The 20,241-nt window shown below is 40.1% G+C and overlaps 1 protein-coding gene across 1 annotated transcript; it reads left to right on the top strand.

Moving 5' to 3' along the window:
* The first annotated feature begins 205 nt into the window (after positions 1–205).
* Positions 206–4,279, top strand: LOC115928570 (uncharacterized protein K02A2.6-like). The gene has a single exon (XM_030995906.1). The coding sequence runs from the start codon at positions 206–208 to the stop codon at positions 4,277–4,279; it is 4,074 nt and encodes a 1,357-aa protein (XP_030851766.1).
* Positions 4,280–20,241: the final 15,962 nt, after the last annotated feature.

The raw sequence follows: 20,241 nt of genomic DNA, 5'->3' as shown, positions 1-20,241 counted from the left end.
TTTTTGTGCCAGACTACCAGTACAGTACCATGTGCTACACAGCAGCAGCCATTTTGGATTTTTCCTTGTTCAGGAGAAACACAGAGGAATTTGTAGACACCATTGTTCCATGAACAGTTAGTTTGTTTGATGCCTGAGGGTGAGTGGTGACACATTCCAACATTTTGTTCCTTATTCTGAAGCACAGCATTGAAGTAACATTAACATGGCTGATCATATACCACGAATGGATTGGGGTGCACCAAACCTTGCTGAAGCTTTTCGTATGTTCAGACAAAGATTGAGCCTATACTTTTTGGCTAAGCACACACCTAAAGAGGATGAAGTTCCTATCATTCTACTTGCTGCGGGTGAAGAGGGCCTTCAGCGATACAATTGTTGGACATTATCAGAGTCTGAACAAACAGCAAAGATCATCCTAGACCGTTTTGAGGAGCAACTAGAACCTCAAGACAATTTTCGAGTATGTCGGCTGAAGTTGTCAAGAACAATGCAGAGGCCAGATGAAAAGTTGGACGATTTCATAAACAGATGTCGACAGATAGCTCGTAAATGCGAATTTGATCACAAGGAGTTAGATGAGCGAATCCTTGAACAGATTATTGCCAGCACACCCATCACAGATTTCCGGAAGGACCTACTTACTACAAAGAAGGACTTTACACTACAGGGTGCTCTACAGCTGGGAAGGACATATGAAGCATCAAAGTCACATGTCCAAACCCTCCAGTCTCTGTATCATCCAACACAGAGCATAGATGCAGTGCAACAGCAGAAACAGCCTAAGAGTTTATGTAAGAACTGTGGGAGACAACATCGATTCGGCAAGGAGTATTGTCCAGCAGCGGGTGTTACATGCTTCTCGTGCAATAAGCAAGGACATTATGCTCAATTGTGCCTATCAACCAAGCTCAAACCATCACAGAAGTATCATAAATCGTATGCATCTTCCCGGAAGAAGAGGGGAGTGGGTGAACGCCAACACCCATCACGACGTTCCAAACAGGTGGATAACGTGCGAGAGGAACACACCGAATCTGAAAGTGAACTGGGTACGTTACCACAACGATTTGACAGGTTTCATTTTGACACGATTGGCATTGACTCGGTGAAGAGGAATGAAGCTATTGCACACTTGGACATCAAGTTGAAAGACAAACCAGGTGTCCATGACCTGAAAGTAAAAGTGGATACAGGAGCAGAAGCGAATACACTGCCACTTCGAACTTTCAGAAACATGTATCCAGAGCAGCTTGATCGTCAAGGTTTTCCACGAAATCTACCAGATGCAGGCACAATCCTTTCAGCTTACAATGAAACGCTGATTGGTCAGTATGGAACAGTTGTTATTCCCTGCAAGTATGGAGACACAGCATGGACTGATACCTTATTCTATGTGGTTCAGTCCAACGGCCCAGTGATACTTGGTCTGCAGTCATCTGTAGAGTTTGGACTTGTTACTCTCCATTGCTCTTTGAACATTGAAACGCAAGTCAGTGGTGTCCAGGCTTTAGTACAACTCTTTCCACAGCAGTTCGATAGGATTGGAGAATTTCGTACCACACATCACTTGACAGTTGACCCCAACGTTCCAAGTCATGTCGACGCTCCTAGAAAGATGCCTATTGCCTTGAAAGACAAAGTCAAGGCAGAACTGGACAGTATGGAAAGCCAGGGTGTCATCAAGCAAATCATCGAACCAACCGAATGGGTGAACTCAATCACATATGTCACCAAGAAGGATGGAAGCATTCGCATTTGCTTAGACCCTCGCAGATTGAACAAGGCACTTATCAGACCTCACTACAAACAGCAGACCTTGGAGGAGTTGAATCACAAGTTTCACAACATGCAGCACTTCTCCAAGTTAGATGCAAAGTGCGGCTACTGGTCAGTCAAGTTAGATGAGGCCAGCCAAAGAATTACCACATTCCAGACACCTTTTGGAAGATATGTCTTCTGTCGCCTACCATTTGGACTCAGTGTAAGTCAGGACATTTTCCAGTTGGAGATGGACAGAGTTCTAGAAGGCTGTAAAGGGGCAGAATGCATAGCAGATGATATCGTAGTCTTTGGGCGTACAGTAGAAGAGCATGACCGCAATCTTCTCAACTTCATGCAAGTAGCAGCAAAGAGAGGCCTCACACTGAACTCAAACAAGTGCCATATCAGGCAAACGAGTATCAACTTCTTTGGTAATCGATACTCAAAGGATGGTATCCAGCCAGATCCCCAGAAGGTAGCTGACCTCGCAGGAATGCCGATTCCGAGCACCAAGGCTGAGTTGCAGCATTTCCTAGGTTTCATTACTTACCTATCTCACTTCATCCCAGATTTCAGCACAAAGACTGCAGTTCTGAGAGATCTCCTTAAGAAAGAGGCTGATTTCATCTGGGAACCACATCATCAAGCAGCCATGGAGAAACTCAAGCGAGAAGTTTCAGAGAAATCACTACTCCAGTTCTTCGACACAACATCCCCAGTGTATTTGCAGTGCGATGCAAGTCTTCAAGGGTTAGGAGTTGCACTCCTACAGCATGACCAGGAAGGTAGACTCCGCCCAGTAGCTTACGCAAGCAAAGCCCTATCTTCAACTGAAACACGCTATTCGTGTATTGAACGAGAGCTGCTTGCTATTGTGTTTGGAGTAGAACGTTTTCACACATATCTCTATGGCAGGCTATTCCATGTAATCACAGACCATAAGCCACTTCTGATGATTATGGACAAACCTCTCACAGCAGCCCCTCCAAGGCTACAAAGGATGTTGATTCGACTACAGGGATACAACTTCCAGATCACACACCGTCCAGGACTAGACAACCTGCTCGCAGACAGTCTCTCACGATTACCTAGCACGCACAACAATGAAACAGTTGAACTTGATCTGAGAGTAGATCTGGTGCAGTTCTCGTCGAGGAAAGTAGATGAGCTGAAACACACTACACGACAAGACAAAGTCCTAAGTGCACTGATGGAAGTTATTGTGACGGGCTGGCCTGATACGGTGAAGCAAGTGCAACCAGAGTTGAGAAAGTTCTGGAGTTACCGAGATGAGTTAACAGTAAGCGACGGTATAATTCTCAAGGGAAACAGAGTTGTCATTCCCAAGCAGATGCAACCAGACATCTTGGAAAAGCTCCATACCAGTCATCTAGGCCAACAAAAAACCAAGTTGCTGGCCAGAGGAAAGGTGTTCTGGAGTAACATGAACAAAGACATTGACAGAGTGGTGCAGTCATGTGTGAGATGCCAGGAACATCAACCAGCACAAACGCCAGAACCACTCCAGCCACACGACATTCCCACGATGCCCTGGAGCACGGTGGCAACAGACATGTTCGAACTCAAAGGCAAACAATGGTTAATTGTGGTGGACTACTACAGCAAGTACCCAGTGGTTCGCCAGTTACCAGACCAAGCAACAAGCAGTGCTGTAATCACTATGATGCAACAAGTGTTTGCAGAGCATGGCATACCAGCAAAGGTGGTGAGCGACAATGGACCCCAGTATGCCAGTTACCAGTTCAAGTCGTTTGCAGAATCATGGGGTTTTGAACATGCTACATCGTCCCCCAGACGACCACAAGGCAACGGATTTGTAGAGAGACAAATCAGAACCATCAAGGGTATCATGAAGAAGACTTCAGACATTCAGCTAGCACTACTTCTTTGGCGTACAACTCCCATATCAGAGAAACTACCAAGTCCAGCTGAAGTTCTCATGAATCGCCAGTTGAGAACTACACTCCCAGCCAAGTTGCAGAGAACACAGCCAGATGCTGATGACATCTACAATCAGCTGCAGGAAAGACAGAATAGTCAAAAATTCTATTTTGACAAACATGCCAGAAGAGCTGACTTGCCAGAGCTTTACCTTGGGCAAGATGTAAGATATCGCAACCCAGTGTCCAGACGGTGGTGTCCTGCGACAGTAGATACCAGGGCCGAGGGACAGCGCTCCTACATTCTCCAGAGCCCCGAGGGAAGTTACCTACGAAGAAACAGGCAGCACATAAGACCTGACCATACCGACCAGTCTACAACTGAGGTTCCCAGGGGTGATGATAGCAACGGTCCAGGTGATGAAGGTGCCTCATCCACTGACCACGATGAGCAGTTGAGCACGCCACATCGTGCATTCCCCGAGACTCGAAGTAGCCCAGGACGGGAGGAGGCTCCACCTCGAAGCCCAGGACGGGAGGAGACTCCACCTCGAAGACAACGTTCATCGCGAAACACTCAACGCCCTAAAAAGTATGATGATTTTGAGATGTAACTGATGAAGAAGCACAAATTCAGACTGAACTTGAATTTTTAAGACAATAATGACTCAGTTGACATTCAGATATCGACCAAGTTCAACATTGGATCACAACAATGTAGGGACACGGGTGGTAAAGACCTGTGATCGAAGGTGAAGTTCTGGAACCTCTCCCTTCTTAGTCGCGAAGAAAGTATATATCTATATATATGTTTTTGTATTTTTTTTGCTATTTCTTTTAGTACAATATATTATTCCATTGTTTTCATACAACTAAAAAGATTGAAAACTGTTGTCTATTTTTGTATAAACTCACACAGGAGATAAATGCATCAAGTGTTATGTAAATCTTAATTGTGCAAAAATGTTCACATTGACATTATTTGAAAGAGGTATTACAAACATACAAATCTAATACCAAGGTTCACATGAATTACATGTAACTGTGAACTGTATACTAAACAGAAGTAACTTTATTTGTTTTGGTACTCATACATGCTAAAGGAAAACAATGTGTTGTGTATAAAATGATATAGTTTTAAAGAATAATGAGAAAAACTGTATTTTTGCTGATGATCAAGGTAACCCTTTCCAAGTGAAAAGCATCGTTTTTGTTTTACGACTTGTATACTGGGTGTGTAAAACCAGTTGATAGGTATCATCCTCACTCTTTTGAGGATTCTAGTTTTTTTTAATTTGTTTAAATGGGGAGTAGGGGAAAGGTTGAACAGAATTTATTTTCAAGACATTTGTCAAGTGCTAAACTTGTAAGTAAAACAAGAAGCAAAGATGGACGGGATGAGAGGATGAAGAGTTTTTAACTGTTAAGAGTAAAAACTTGTATTGTTTATTTTGAAGAAAGGGAGATGTAATGTTATGAGCTGAAGTTATGCAGCACTCCTAATTTGAATATAACTTACACCTGTATGTGCTCATTGTTAAACAGCCATGCACATTCATTCAGAAGCAACCATGCAGAAAGCACTCTTCAACACAGTACTCTTGGCACACAGAGTGTGTGATGTATTTAATGAGTAATTAACCATGCACACATTCAACCCTCATACACTGCCTTATGTACTGGACATGTGAGAGTGGTAAGTTGCACTTGACCACTAGCATGCACAGCATAAGCATGATGTTTTAGTTACACCAATAAACTCCTGAACCTCAAGCAAAGATATGTGGAGCTTTATTACTTTCTTGACCCAGCTACATTCAGTAAAGTACTAACCAAGGAGCCAACCCACTATTTTTGACAACTGTAACATGATTGTTCATGTCTACTGCCTCGCTCGGGTTACCTCGTTCAATGACTAGCTCGTTTAATGACCTCAATATTTTAAAGTGACTATTGTCTCTTCTCTTTGGTAACAAATTAATTTGCTTGCTGTATTTGCTACTTTTGCTATTTTTGCTTGTTTCACGTTGTATATAATCATCTTATGTTAAGGCTTCTTGCCCACCTATTATTACTGCTACGTCCTCTACCATTACAACTACTTCAATCAAATGTTAGCTTTATTTATGGGGACCTATAATCTACAAGCTAAGCTTTTTAATAGGTTCCTAACATTTCACTCTGTATAACCTTATATTCATTACAATTAATTTCGACGTCTTTTCAAAGAATTAATAATATAATGTGACATTTTTAGCATATTTCATATTATGTTCTATTTTTGTCAATTATGTAAAATTCTTTTTATTTGTGAAATGTGAAATAAACTTGAAACTTGAAACTTGAAACTTGAAACAATTTTGTATGAAAATAATGCTCATCTGACCGTAATCAAATGCCTAAAACCCCTGAACTTCCGGGGCTCTGCCCACTGGACCCCGCCTAGGGCCCTAAGGCGGACCCCTGAGTGCTAATCTGACCGTAAATTATTGCCTTAAACCCCTGACCTTCCGGGGGCGGACAAGGTATCAACATAATGTTCATCTGACCGCAGGCGCGTAGCCAGGGGGGCGGTGGGGTGGTCCCCTCAAAAATGCCGGCCAAAAAAAGAGAGGAGTGAAAAGGAAAAGGGAGTAGACAAAGAACATTTTGAAATTCAGACAAGGATTAAGAGTCGAAAACGTTACAACGTTAGCTGGTTCATGCAGGTGATACTGCGGGGAAGCATGGGACGTGGCGCGGGTTAATGTGTTTGCATGCCCTGGGGCTCTCTGGGAGCAGACTTGCGTGGGTTTGAATGCATTTTGAAATCAGGATTGTGTCTGGGCTACGGTCAACACTATTGTATACACTACTGTAACATGATTGTTCATGTCTCACTATGAATATGACGGACAAAGAAAGCGGACAAAATATCCAGTTCCTACGGAAGCTTAAACGTGCAGCGCGAAGGCGAGTTGTTTAACTCGCCAAGGCGCCTTGTTTCGGCAAAAAAGGCGAGAAGGCGACTTGTACAAACTCGCCAAGGCGCCCTTTTTAAGACGAGATGACGAGAAGGCGACTTGTACAAACTCGCCAAGGCGCCCTTTTTAAGACGAGATGGCGAGAAAGCGACTTATACAAACACGCCAAGGCGCCTTGCTTAAGACGGGGAGGCGAAAAGGCGACTTATACAAACTCGCCTAGGCGCCTTGTCTGATACGAGAAGGCGAGAAGGTGACTTATACAACTCGCCAAGGCGCCTTGTCTAAGACGAGAAGGCGAGATGGTGACTTATACAAACTCGCCTAGGCGCCTTGTCTAAGACGAGAAGACGAGATGGTGACTTATACAAACTCGCCAAAGCGCCTTGTCTAAGACGAGAAGACGAGAAGGCGACTTGTATAAACTCACCTAAGCGCCTTGTCTAAGACGAGAAGGCGAGAAGGCGACTTATAAAAACGAGCCTAGGCGCCTTCCCAGCTAACACATAACGTTATCATAACATTTTCAAAAGGTCTTGAGAATGTCTTAAAGAGAACATTTCTTTAAAATGTCATTATAATATTTATAAAACATTATTGCTATTAGTGCAGTGGCTTAGCAAGAAAATTGTGCACTTTTTGAGAAAAGCATGAAACTTCCAGCATAGTTTGCTTTCACCATAAGATTTATTTTCAGATGTGGAGGGAAGTCAGATTTGACCTCTGATGACCCTGAGAGGTCAAATCCAAAATGGCCGCTTGTCCGCATGGTCTAATGTACAAACACGCTTAACTTTTGAACCAAATACACCAGAAAAACGTTTAAGGTGTCATTTCCAACTAACTTGGGGATGCCAATTCATTTGGTAATACTTTTGAGATCACCTGAACTCAGGGTTTTGCATTTAGGTCAAGGTCAAGGTCAAAATTGACTAAAAATAGCAAGTTTTGAATAGTTACAAAAGGTTAAATCTCATTTATTTGTCATTTGTTCTCAAATTTATTTAGGAATGGTTCACCTGCCGAGTCCTCCACCTTAATCCTTTTCAGTTAGTTTATTTCACAGTTTGATGTGACCTCTGATGACCCTGAGAGGTCAAATCCAAAATGGCAGCCAGTCCGCATGGTCTAATGTATAAACGTGAACTTGAACCAAATAATCTAGAAAAACGTTTAAGGTGTCATTTCCAACTAACTTGGGGATGCCAATTCATTACGTAATACTAAGAGATCGCCAGAACAAAGAGCCCCCGTGAGAAGGCTCACGGGGGCTCTTTTATTACTGACGGGGGCTCTTTTTTTATACAAATATCCATTGAATTGGTACCTATGATACTCCTCAATTATTTGCTATTTTTTCATTATCATTTCAATCAGCATTTTCCCTCTTACAAATTTACAAGCTACATAGCTGTTACTGGCCTGTGTATATTATATATACGCATACAACACTGATCTTTATGAAGTCTTTAACGTGACATATCTTCTTCTCCCCTTGCAAACGAAAAAGAAAACAAGGTCATTAAAAGGGATTAAGCGACAAATAATGATTGTGATTCAAATTGATGCGAATATTTGTTTGAATAAGCACTGCTATTCACCCGAATCTTCTTTGTAAAAACAACTTTTACAAATCTCAGCCATGCTTACTGAGTTGAGACGTTCCATTCAATTTGAAATACCCATTACATAATACACTTCTCCTAATCTCAAAGTGATCTTACAGCACTCAGAAGCGGATCTAGAGGGGGGGGGGGGGGGTTGCAACCCCCCCCCCCAAAAAAAAAAAATCCGGGGACCATTTTTTTGAATCTTATCTTTTTTTTAAAACTTGTAATTTTATTTTATTCTATTTCTATGTATTTATTTCATTTATTATTATTATTATTATTATTATTATTATTATTATTATTATTATTATTATTATTATTGTTATTATTATTTTTTTTTTTTTTGGGGGGGGGGGGGGGAGGGGGGGGGGGGTTGGGCGAAAAAATGTCACAGAGTCCCTTGCCCCCCCCCCCCCATCAGCTTTTTTGAGGACACGGGCCACCGCCGAAGTGACAAGCTAGGCCAGCGTTGCCGATTCTCATCCCAAAATCCCCACATTGAAAAAAAAAAAAATTGGGGGATTGTTGAAGTCTTTAGGGATGAAAAATAAATATTTGGGAATGAAAATAATATTGAGTTTTATGAAAAACGAATTTGGGGATTTTCTGTCAAAATTTGGCAACTTTGGGGATATTTTAAGTGTCGTTTGGGTGGGGATTTTGTGAAGATTTAACCTGGCAACGCACGCTGAGCTGGGCTGCTCATTTCCTGGATTACTTGTTCAAGTTGCTCACTTTTTTATCAGTCTGGTCTGAGTGTAGTGACAAGCAATATGGAAGCAAACAGGGCAAAGAAGTTGCGGCAATCCAGTCTCGCATCTTTTTTTACTGGAAGGTATGTTTGAATCATGCAAAAAAGTTGGCATACAGGGTAAATTACCATACATGGGGGTGTAATACGGACGTGTTCATGCACTGCTTTTTATGGTCTCCATTGTGTTAATAGATGCCAGGAAAACATCACTTACGGGGTTCAAATAAACACCCCCAAAAAAAATCGGCTCGCCGCTTCACGGCTCGTGGACGATGCTCCGCATCGTCATTATTGGTCAACCCACCCCTTAGCAAAAAGCTAGATCCGCCCCTGAGCACAGTGGCAGAATTGCATGGCTGAGATTTGTAAAAGTCGTTTTTACAAAGAAGATTCTGGTGAAAAGCATTGCTTATTCAAAAAAATCCTTGCATCAATTTGAATCACAATGATTATTTGTCGCATGGTCCTTTTATTAAATAACCTTGTTTTCTGTTTTGTTTGCAGAGGGAGAAGAAGCTATGTCACGTTAAGAAATCATAAAGATCAGTTGTATTATGCGTATATACATTATGATACCAGAACAAATGTTGATTATCAGAATGTCATTTTGGAATACCTCTATACAAATACCACATTGTCTTTAGCCCGTATCAGTATTAGTATGATCCAATATAAAGCTATTATTCTTTATTTAATTCAGTATAATGCTTTTCCTCAAAAATAGTTTTGCTATTTTTTTAGGGTTGAGACGCTAAGAAATGGTTTCAAATGTACATTACACGAACCCTGAACCATTGCAAAATGATGGTGGTTCTCTCTCTCTCTCTTTATTTTAATCATCCATTATCAACTACATATAAAGCAGCAACCAAAAACTTAGGATTATCTGAGATAGGTGAAAGTAAGAGTTAAAAAGAAAGTCATGCTAAAACGGCGCTTCACTTCCCCCCGCCCCCTGAAAAAAAATAATATAGATTAGTAGTCCTCCTCTCCAGCATCCCCCTCCCCCCCCCGCTTTAATATCACATTTTCACTTGGCAGCACAAGGGGGCCGGGGGTGGGAGGAGGGGGTTAAACCCCCTAACCCCCCCCCCCCCGTAGATCTGCCCATGTTACCATATCATTCCACGACATTTTGGTCTTCCTCTTCTCCTCAAAAGGGACTTTTAGATTTGCGTGGACGTGTTACGTCCTTTTAAGGCACTGGCAGTCACATATGTGACGTCCTTTTAAGCACTGACCGTGCCTTAAAAGGAGGTCACACGTTGCAGTCCACGTTCTCATCGTGCAAATCTAAAAGTCCCTAATATTGATTTACTGGTCGAGGTTCATTATTTGCTGACAACGAAAAACTTCTCCAGGCCATGACCATGTTTCTGCCCTTGCGCGATCGCCTCCAGCTCCAGCAGACATGGCGCGGCAGCGTGCACACGCACCGCTACTAAAGGCGCAGTAGGCCTATAACCACTGCTGACGGCGGCACTGCACTGCGAGGTGAATCGGTAATAATGGGCCTACTCATAAAACGAGAAATCTTGCACGCTAATCTTAGTTCCATTTCATTGGTTTAAGGTTTGAAAATTGAAACTCAATATTGTGTTAAAGTTATAACAGAAAAGATAATCTTTATTTTATAATTCCACCGGGGCGATTTTTAATTTTGCAATCGCCCCCGTGAGCAACCTGACGGGGGCGATTATGTAGCTCACGGGGGCGAATCGCCCACCGCCCCCGTGTATTTTGAGCGCTGCTAGCTGCCCACTGACCATGCTAAATGCAAATGGTCAGTTACAAGACAAATAATGGTTTGGTGCTATAATTAGTGAAATAAACTAACTGATTACGATGGAGACTATGCAGGGGAACCACTCCTAAAGAAATTTGAGAACATAAGGGGACAAAAAAATGGGAAAACTTTTTGTAAACATTCAAAACTTTTACCTTGACTTAATGCAAAAGCCCTGAGTTCTGGTGTACTAAAAAGTATTACCAATTGAATTGGCATCCCAAAGTTAGTGGGAAATGACACCTTAAACGTTTTGCTGGACTATTTGGTTCAAGAGTTAAGCGTGTTTGTACAATTATTAGACCATGCTGCGGACTGGCGCCATTTCTTATTTGACCTCTTAGGGTCATCAGAGGTCAAATCGAAATGTGAAATAAACTAACTGAAAGGGATTAAGGTGGGTGACTATGCAGGGGAACCACTCCTAAAGAAATTTGAGAACATAAGGGGAGAAAAAAATGGGAAAACATTTTGTAACTATTCAAAACTTGCTATGTTTTAATCAATTTTGACCTTGACCTTGACCTAAATGCAAAGCCCCGAGTTCTGGCGCTCTCAAAATTATTACCAAAATGAATTGGCATCCCCAGGTTAGTTGAAAATGACACCTTAAACGCTTTTCTGGACTATTTGGTTCATGAGTTAAGCGTGTTTGTACAATTATTAGACCATGCGGCGGACTGGCGGCCATTTTTTATTTGACCTCTCAGGGTCATCAGAGGTCAAATCAAAATGTGACATAAACTCACTGAAACGGATTAAGGTGCGTAAATTCCTAAAAAAAATTGAGAACATAGGAGAGAACAAATGACAAATAAATGGGAAAACTTTTTGTAACCATTCAAAACTTGCTATTTTTTAGTCAATTTTGACCATGACCTTGACCTAAATGCAAAACCCTAAGTTCAAGCGATCTCAAAAGTATTACCAAATGAATTGGCATCCCCAAGTTAGTTGGAAATGACACCTTAAATGTTTTTCTGGACTATTTGGTTCAAAAGTTAAGTGTGTTTGTACATTAGACCATGAGGAATAGCGGCCATTTTGGATTTGACCTCTCAGGGTCATCAGAGGTCAAATCTGACTTCCCTCCACATCTGAAAATAAATAAACTAACTATGCTAGAAGTTTCATGCTTTTCTCAAAAAGTGCACAATTTTCATTATATTGGGAGCTTATCCGCTGTACTATATTATGTTAAACATTATAAAAACATTTTTTTAATGTACCAATTCCGATGATTTTCGGGACATGTTTTTAAAACATCTTTTGAACATTATTGTAGAACGTTTAAAAAAGATCTTACAAACAGTCCACATGAAATGTTTTTATAATATCATAACAATGTTTTGAAGGAAGCAAAGAAACGTTTTTACAACATCTTTTAAATGTTCTAAAAATATTGTAATCCTTACATTTAGACGTTGTACAAATGTCACAAAAAACATTTCAAAAATGTTTTTAACAAAACAATTAAAATAACATTTTTTGAATGTTTTTTGTGACATTTGTACAATTTCTAAATTTAAGGATTACAACATTTTTACAACATTTTAAAAATGTTTTTGTTATATCATATCTATAACATTTAAAAGATGTTGTGAAAACGTTTTTTTGCTTCCTTCAAAACATTGTTATGATATTATAAAAACATTTCATGTGGACTGTTTGTAAGATGTTTTTTAAACATTAAAAAAAAAACATTAAAAAATGTTATTTTAAATGTTTTGTTGAAAACATTTTTGAAATGTTTTTTGTGACATTTGTACAACGTCTAAATGTAAGGATTACAATATTTTTACAACATTTAAAAAATGTTTTCATTATATCATATTCATAACATTTAAAAGATGTTGTGAAAACGTTTCTTTGCTTCCTTCAAAACATTGTTATGATATTATAAAAACATTTCATGTGGACTGTTTGTAAGATTTTTTTTAAACGTTCTACAATAATGTTCAAAAGATGTTTTAAAAACATGTCCCGAAAATCATCGGCATTGGTACATTAAAAAAATGTTTTTATAATGTTTAACATAATAGCAATAATGTTTTATAAATGTTATAATGACATTTTAAAGAAATGTTCTCTTTAAGACATTCTCAAAATGTTATGATAACGTTATGTGTTAGCTGGGAAGGCGCCTAGGCTCGTTTTTATAAGTCACCTTCTCGCCTTCTCGTCTTAGACAAGGCGCTTTGGCGAGTTTGTATAAGTCACCATCTCGTCTTCTCGTCTTAGACAAGGCGCCTAGGCGAGTTTGTATAAGTCACCATCTCGCCTTCTCGTCTTAGACAAGGCGCCTTGGCGAGTTGTATAAGTCACCTTCTCGCCTTCTCGTATCAGACAAGGCGCCTAGGCGAGTTTGTATAAGTCACCATCTCGCCTTCTCGTCTTAGACAAGGCGCCTTGGCGAGTTTGTACAAGTCGCCTTCTCGCCTCCCCGTCTTAAGCAAGGCGCCTTGGCGTGTTTGTATAAGTCGCTTTCTCGCCATCTCGTCTTAAAAAGGGCGCCTTGGCGAGTTTGTACAAGTCGCCTTCTCGCCTTTTTTGCCGAAACAAGGCGCCTTGGCGAGTTAAACAACTCGCCTTCGCGCTGCACGTTTAAGCTTCCGTAAGTTCCTCAGGTAGACAAAGGAACATCCCTTCACTGCTATTATGTAAAAATGTGTAGAACAGGTGTCACATACATATTCACCTGTTTTACATAATAGCAGTGAGGGGATGTTCCTTTGTCTACCTGAGGAACTGTATATTTTGTCCGCTTTCTTTCTCCGTCATGTTCATAGTGTCTACTGCCTCGCTCGGGTTACCTCGTTCAATGACTAGCTCGTTTAATGACCTCAATATTTTAAAGTGACTATTGTCTCTTCTCTTTGGTAACAAATTAATTTGCTTGCTGTATTTGCTATTTTTGCTATTTTTGCTTGTTTCACGTTAATTGTATATAATCATCTTATGTTAAGGCTTCTTGCCCACCTATTATTACTGTTACGTCCTCTACCATTACAACTACTTCAATCAAATGTTAGCTTTATTTATGGGAACCTATAATCTACAAGCTAAGCTTTTTAATAGGTTCCTAACATTTCACTCTGTATAACCTTATATTCATTACAATTTATTTCGACGTCTTTTCAAAGAATTAATAATATAATGTGACATTTTTACCATATTTCATATTATGTTCTATTTTTGTCAATTATGTAAATTCTTTTTATTTGTGAAATGTGAAATAAACTTGAAACTTGAAACTTGAAACAATTTTGTATCAAAATAATGCTTATCTGACCGTAATCAAATGCCTAAAACCCCTGAGCTTCGGAGCTCTTCCCCTGGACCCCGCCGAGGGCCCTAAGGCGGACCCCTGAGTGCTAATCTGACCGTAAATTATTGCCTTAAACCCCTGAGCTTCCGGGGCGGACAAGGTATCAACATAATTATGTTCATCTGACCGCAGGCGCGTAGCCAGGGGGGCGGTGGGGTGGTCCCCTAAAAAATGCCGGCCAAGAAAAGAGAGGAGTGAAAAGGAAAAGGGAGTAGACAAAGAACATTTTGAAATTCAGACAAGGATTAAGAGTCGAAAACGTTACAACGTTAGCTGGTTCATGCAGGTGATACTGCGGGGAAGCATGGGACGTGGCGCGGGTTAATGTGTTTGCATGCCCTGGGGCTCTCTGGGAGCAGACGTGCGTGGGTTTGAATGCATTTTGAAATCAGGATTGTGTCTGGGCTACGGTCTACACTGGGTGCGTTTAATCGACACTTTTTCACCCTAGAATCACGATTTCTAAAGACGTTTAGTTTAAAACGCAATGCGTTGAAGCGATTTTTTCGTCGGTCGTAAAAATAAACGTGTTTGAAAACACAAACATGAAACGCTGAAAAAGATGCGTTTTGTATCATGATTCTGCAAAATCACGGTCGCTAAAATTCGATTGAACGGACGGAGTTTTCAATCATGATTGTATGACGGAGCCTGTTCCGGTTTGGGCAAAAACCGCGCGCCTGCTTTTCATGCAATTTGCGTTTACTATACCATGCTCTTCATCGTGGCCTGTTCCGTTATGTTATACCTTGTTTTCCTTCTATCTTTTTCTCTTTCTGTCTTTCCTTATGTTATTTTTTGTTTCTTCCTTCTATTCTTATGTTAATCTTTGTTCTTTTCCTTCTATCATTTTTTCTTATGTAATTCTTTGTTTTTATAATTCTATCACTTTCTCTTTTGTTATTCTTTGTTTCTTCTTTCTATTCTTATGTTAATCTTTGTTTTTTCCCTTCACTCACAGTCTCTTATGTTATTCTTTGTTGTAATCATTCTATCACTTTCTCTTTCTGTCTTTCCTTATGTTATTCTTTGTTTCTTCCTTGTACACATTCTCTTTTTGTCTTTCATTATGTTATTCTTTGTTTTTTCCTTCTATCACCTTCTCTTATGTTATTCTTTGTTTTTATAATTCTATCACTTTCTCTTTTGTTATTCTTTGTTTCTTCCTTCTATTCTTATGTTAATCTTTGTTTTTTTCCTTCTATAAGCTTTTTTAATGTAATTCTTTGTTAAGCATTCTATCACTTTCTCTCTCTGTCTTTCCTTATGTTATTCTTCGTTCCTTCCTTTTATTACCTTCTTTTATGTTATTCTTTATTTTTATAATTCTATCACTTTCTCTTTTGTTATTCTTTGTTTCTTCCTTCTATTCTTATGTTAATCTTTGTTCTTTTCCTTCTATCATTTTTTCTTATGTAATTCTTTGTTTTTATAATTCTATCACTTTCTCTTTTGTTATTCTTTGTTTCTTCTTTCTATTCTTATGTTAATCTTTGTTTTTTTCCCTTCACTCACAGTCTCTTATGTTATTCTTTGTTTTAATCATTCTATCACTTTCTCTTTCTGTCTTTCCTTATGTTATTATTTGTTTCTTCCTTGTATCACATTCTCTGTTTGTCTTTTATTATGTTTTTCTTTGTTTTTTCCTTCTATCACCTTCTCTTATGTTATTCTTTGTTTTTATAATTCTATCACTTTCTCTTTTGTTATTCTTTGTTTCTTCCTTCTATTCTTATGTTAATCTTTGTGTTGTTTCCTTCTATCAACTTTTTTAATGTAATTCTTTGTTTTAAGCATTCTATCACTTTCTCTTTCTGTCTTTCCTTATGTTATTCTTTGTTCCTTCCTTCTATCACCTTCTCTTATGTTATTCTTTGTTTTTCTAATTCTATCACTTTCTCTTTTGTAATTCTTTGTTTCAATCATTCTATCACTTTCTCTTTCTGTCTTTCCTTATGTTATTTTTTGTTTCTTCCTTCCATCACCTTCTCATTCTTTGTTTTATTATTGCGATCTATGCTCCAAACAGCAGTCGAGAGTCGGCCGTAAACAATTCCAAAAAGCGCGCGCCGAAGTTGACCTATACTTCCTGGGTCAAACTGCGAGTGTGATCCGCAGTGGCTGGGCTCGATATGAGCTAGAATCAGCGTTGATGAAAAATCGCTTGGACGCTAACCGCAGTGACCTTGTTTTTTGTAACGGCGTTTTGATTTGTGATTCATGTTTGTGATTCTAGCTTCAAAAATTCGATTGAACGCACCCACTATTGTATACACTACTGTAACATGATTGTTCATGTCTACTGCCTCGCTCGGGTTACCTCGTTCAATGACTAGCTCGTTTAATGACCTCAATATTTTAAAGTGACTATTGTCTCTTCTCTTTGGTAACAAATTAATTTGCTTGCTGTATTTGCTACTTTTGCTATTTTTGCTTGTTTCACGTTGTATATAATCATCTTATGTTAAGGCTTCTTGCCCACCTATTATTACTGCTACGTCCTCTACCATTACAACTACTTCAATCAAATGTTAGCTTTATTTATGGGGACCTATAATCTACAAGCTAAGCTTTTAATAGGTTCCTAACATTTCACTCTGTATAACCTTATATTCATTACAATTAATTTCGACGTCTTTTCAAAGAATTAATAATATAATGTGACATTTTTAGCATATTTCATATTATGTTCTATTTTTGTCAATTATGTAAATTCTTTTTATTTGTGAAATGTGAAATAAACTTGAAACTTGAAACTTGAAACTTGAACGATTCGTCTTCTTTCTCTAATAATTTAATGAAACGTAAAATCTTCCGCGCTTCGCGCGAGATAGGGGGAACCTGAATTTAGACGAAGATTAAGAGTCGATAACGACACAACGAATCGTCTTCTTTCTCTAATGATTTAATGAAACGTAAAAGCTTCCGCGTGAGGGGGGGGGGAACATAATTCAGACGAGGGTTATTTTTGGGAACGGTACAACGAATCGTCTCCTTTCTCTAAAAATGTATTGAAATGTCAAAGCTTCCGCGCTTCGCGAAGGAGGGAGGGGAAAAACTCGTCCCTCCCTGCACCCACCCCCCCCCCCAATCACATCACTGCTGGTCACCATTACGTACCAATATTTGGCTCGCATAATTTCAAATTTGGGCCCCCCTAAGAAATCCTGGATCCGCGCCTGGTCGGCCGTCTGGTTGCTTACTTACAAGCATTTATGCCTTTTTAGCAGTTAGGTAAAATAACCACCTAATAACCATCAATGACATAGGAGATAAAGCAATATCATATGGCACTTGTGTTTAAAGAGAGTTGGTTTCTGTGGCCAAGAAAAGTTCTATATCTATATGTAAATGAGACAAAATGTGAAGGTATAGAAAATCCACATTTTTAATCACGAGTTAAATTATATGTTGATATGTGTATGTGTTTTTACGCGTAGATCATAATCAAAATATTATACACGGTTCAGCATTTGCTCAAAAAGCTATATAGACCATGATTAAGGAACAACGTACCATAACTCGACTGTCTCCAATTACATTGATAGCGGCTTCGGAGAGGATCTCCTAGTAAACCTATACACGACTTTTTGTTAGCAATGGAATCCAATGACCGGGGTAATATGTAAGGCGTTTAGACACATAGGAGCTCTATACAAACGTGACTATTATCTTTAAACTTGAAATCCATTTTACATAACCCAAGAAAATGTCAGACAAAATCCATTAAACTATAACTCCAAAGCCTGTGCCTAAGTTAAAAACTTTAAAAACACCCACTAGTAGATAGAAACGCACTCTCTTGAATGCTATCATTATTTTTGTAATTAGATTATCCAAAAACTCTGTGGAAACAACATTTCCCATACGATGAGGTAGAGTAATTGAGTGCCTAAACCCTTGGGCTTCCGAGGGCTCCGACCCCTGAACCCTACGCCAATTAGTAACCTGCCAGTGTCACAATTAGGTATCAGAATAATGCTTATCTGACCGTAATTAAATGCCTAAAACCCCTGAACTTCGGGGGCTCTTCCCCTGGACCCCGCCGAGGGCCCTAAGGCGGACCCCTGAGTGCTAATCTGACTGTAAATTATTGCCTTAAACCCCTGAGCTTCCGGGGCGGACAAGGTATCAACATATGTTCATCTGACCGCAGGCGCGTAGCCAGGGGGGGGGGGGGGGGGGGGGGGGGCGGTGGGGTGGTCCCCCGAAAAATGCCGGCCAAAAAAAGAGAGGAGTGAAAAGGAAAAGGGAGTAGACAAAGAACATTTTGAAATTCAGACAAGGATTATACGGTACAACGTTAGCTGGTTCATGCAGGTGATACTGCGGGGAAGCATGGGGCGTGGGCGGGTGAATGCGTTTGCGTGCCTTGGGGCTCTCTGGGAGCAGACGTGCTTGGGTTTGAATGCATTTTGGAATCAGCTGTGTGTGGGCTACGGTCTACATACTACTGTAACATGATTGTTCATGTCTACTGCCTCGCTCGGGTGACCTCGTTCAATTACCTCGTTTAATGACCTCAATATTTTAAAGTGACTATTGTCTCTTCTCTTTGGTAACAAATTAAGTTGCTTGCTGTATTTGCTATTTTTGCTATTTTTGCTTGTTTCACGTTGTATATAATCATCTTATTTTAAGGCTTCTTGCCCACCTATTATTACTGTTACGTCCTCTACCATTACAACTACTTCAATCAAATGTTAGCTTTATTTATGGGAACCTATAATCTAAAATCTAAGCTTTTTAATAGGTTCCTAACATTTCACTCTGTATAACCTTATATTCATTACAATTAATTTCGACGTCCGTTTTCAAAGAATTAATAATATAATGTGACATTTTTAGCATATTTCATATTATGTTCTATTTTTGTCAATTATGAAAATTCTTTTTATTTGTGAAATGTGAAATAAACTTGAAACTTGAAACTTGAAACAATTTTGTATCAAAATAATGCTCATCTGACCGTAATCAAATGCCTAAAACCCCTGAACTTCCGGGGCTCTGCCCCTGGACCCCGCCTAGGGCCCTAAGGCGGACCCCTGAGTGCTAATCTGACCGTAAATTATTGCCTTAAACCCCTGACCTTCCGGGGCGGATAAGGTATCAACATATGTTCATCTGACCGCAGGCGCGTAGCCAGGGGGGCGGTGGGGTGGTCCCCCAAAAAATGCCGGCCAAAAAGAGAGGAGTGAAAAGGAAAAGGGAGTAGACAAAGAACATTTTGAAATTCAGACAAGGATTAAGAGTCGAGAACGTTACAACGATTGGTCTTCTTTCTCTAAAAAATAATAAAACGTCAAGGGGGGGGGGGGAAACGAAATTTAGACAAGGATTAAGTGTCGAGAACGGTAAAACGAATCGTCTTCTTTCTCTAATGATTTAATGAAACGTAAAAGCTTCCGCGTGAGGGGGGGGGGGGAACATAATTCAGACGAGGATTATTTTTGGGAACGGTACAACGAATCGTCTCCTTTATCTAATGATTGAATGAAACGTTTAAAAGCTTCCGCGCGAGGGGGGGGGGGGGGGGGAACATAATTCAGACGAGGATTATTTTTGGGAACGGTGCAACGAATCGTCTTCTTTCTCTAATAATTTATTGAAATGTCAAAGCTTCCGCACTTCGCGGAGAAGGGTGGGTGAAAACACGCCCCTTCCTGCACCAGTGGCGGATCCAGGGGGGAGGGCCCGGGGGGACCGGCCCCCCCCCCCCCCTTGAGAAAAAAATAATGTAAAATCACGTGATTTTTACCTTTTTTGGGGGTTAGGCCCCTCAAGGGGGGGGGGGTGCAAATTGAAAAAATTTTGAAGATCAAAAGAAAAAAAATGTGCTCACTACCCCCCCCCCCCCCCCCCCCCCCCCCCCCCCCCCCCACTGAGCGATTTTTCGGCCGGCGCGATTTTCAAATTTCGGGAGCAAAAAAAAAAAAAAGTTGGGCCCCCTCCCCTAAGAAATCCTGGATCCGCGCCTGCCCTGCACCCACCCCCCTAATTACATCACTGCTGGTCACCATTATGTACCAATATTTGGCTCGCATAATTTCAAATTTGGGCCCCTTCCCCTAAGAATCCTTGATCCGCGCCTGGGAGAAGGCAAAGAATTGTACATATCATTATGATTTATTGGAC

The sequence above is a fragment of the Strongylocentrotus purpuratus genome, unplaced genomic scaffold (assembly GCF_000002235.5).
Source record: "Strongylocentrotus purpuratus isolate Spur 01 unplaced genomic scaffold, Spur_5.0 spur5_scaffold_3, whole genome shotgun sequence".
Taxonomy (NCBI): Eukaryota; Metazoa; Echinodermata; class Echinoidea; order Camarodonta; family Strongylocentrotidae; genus Strongylocentrotus; species Strongylocentrotus purpuratus.
Note: the sequence above shows the minus strand (reverse complement) of the source record. Positions and strands in the feature narration are given on the sequence as shown.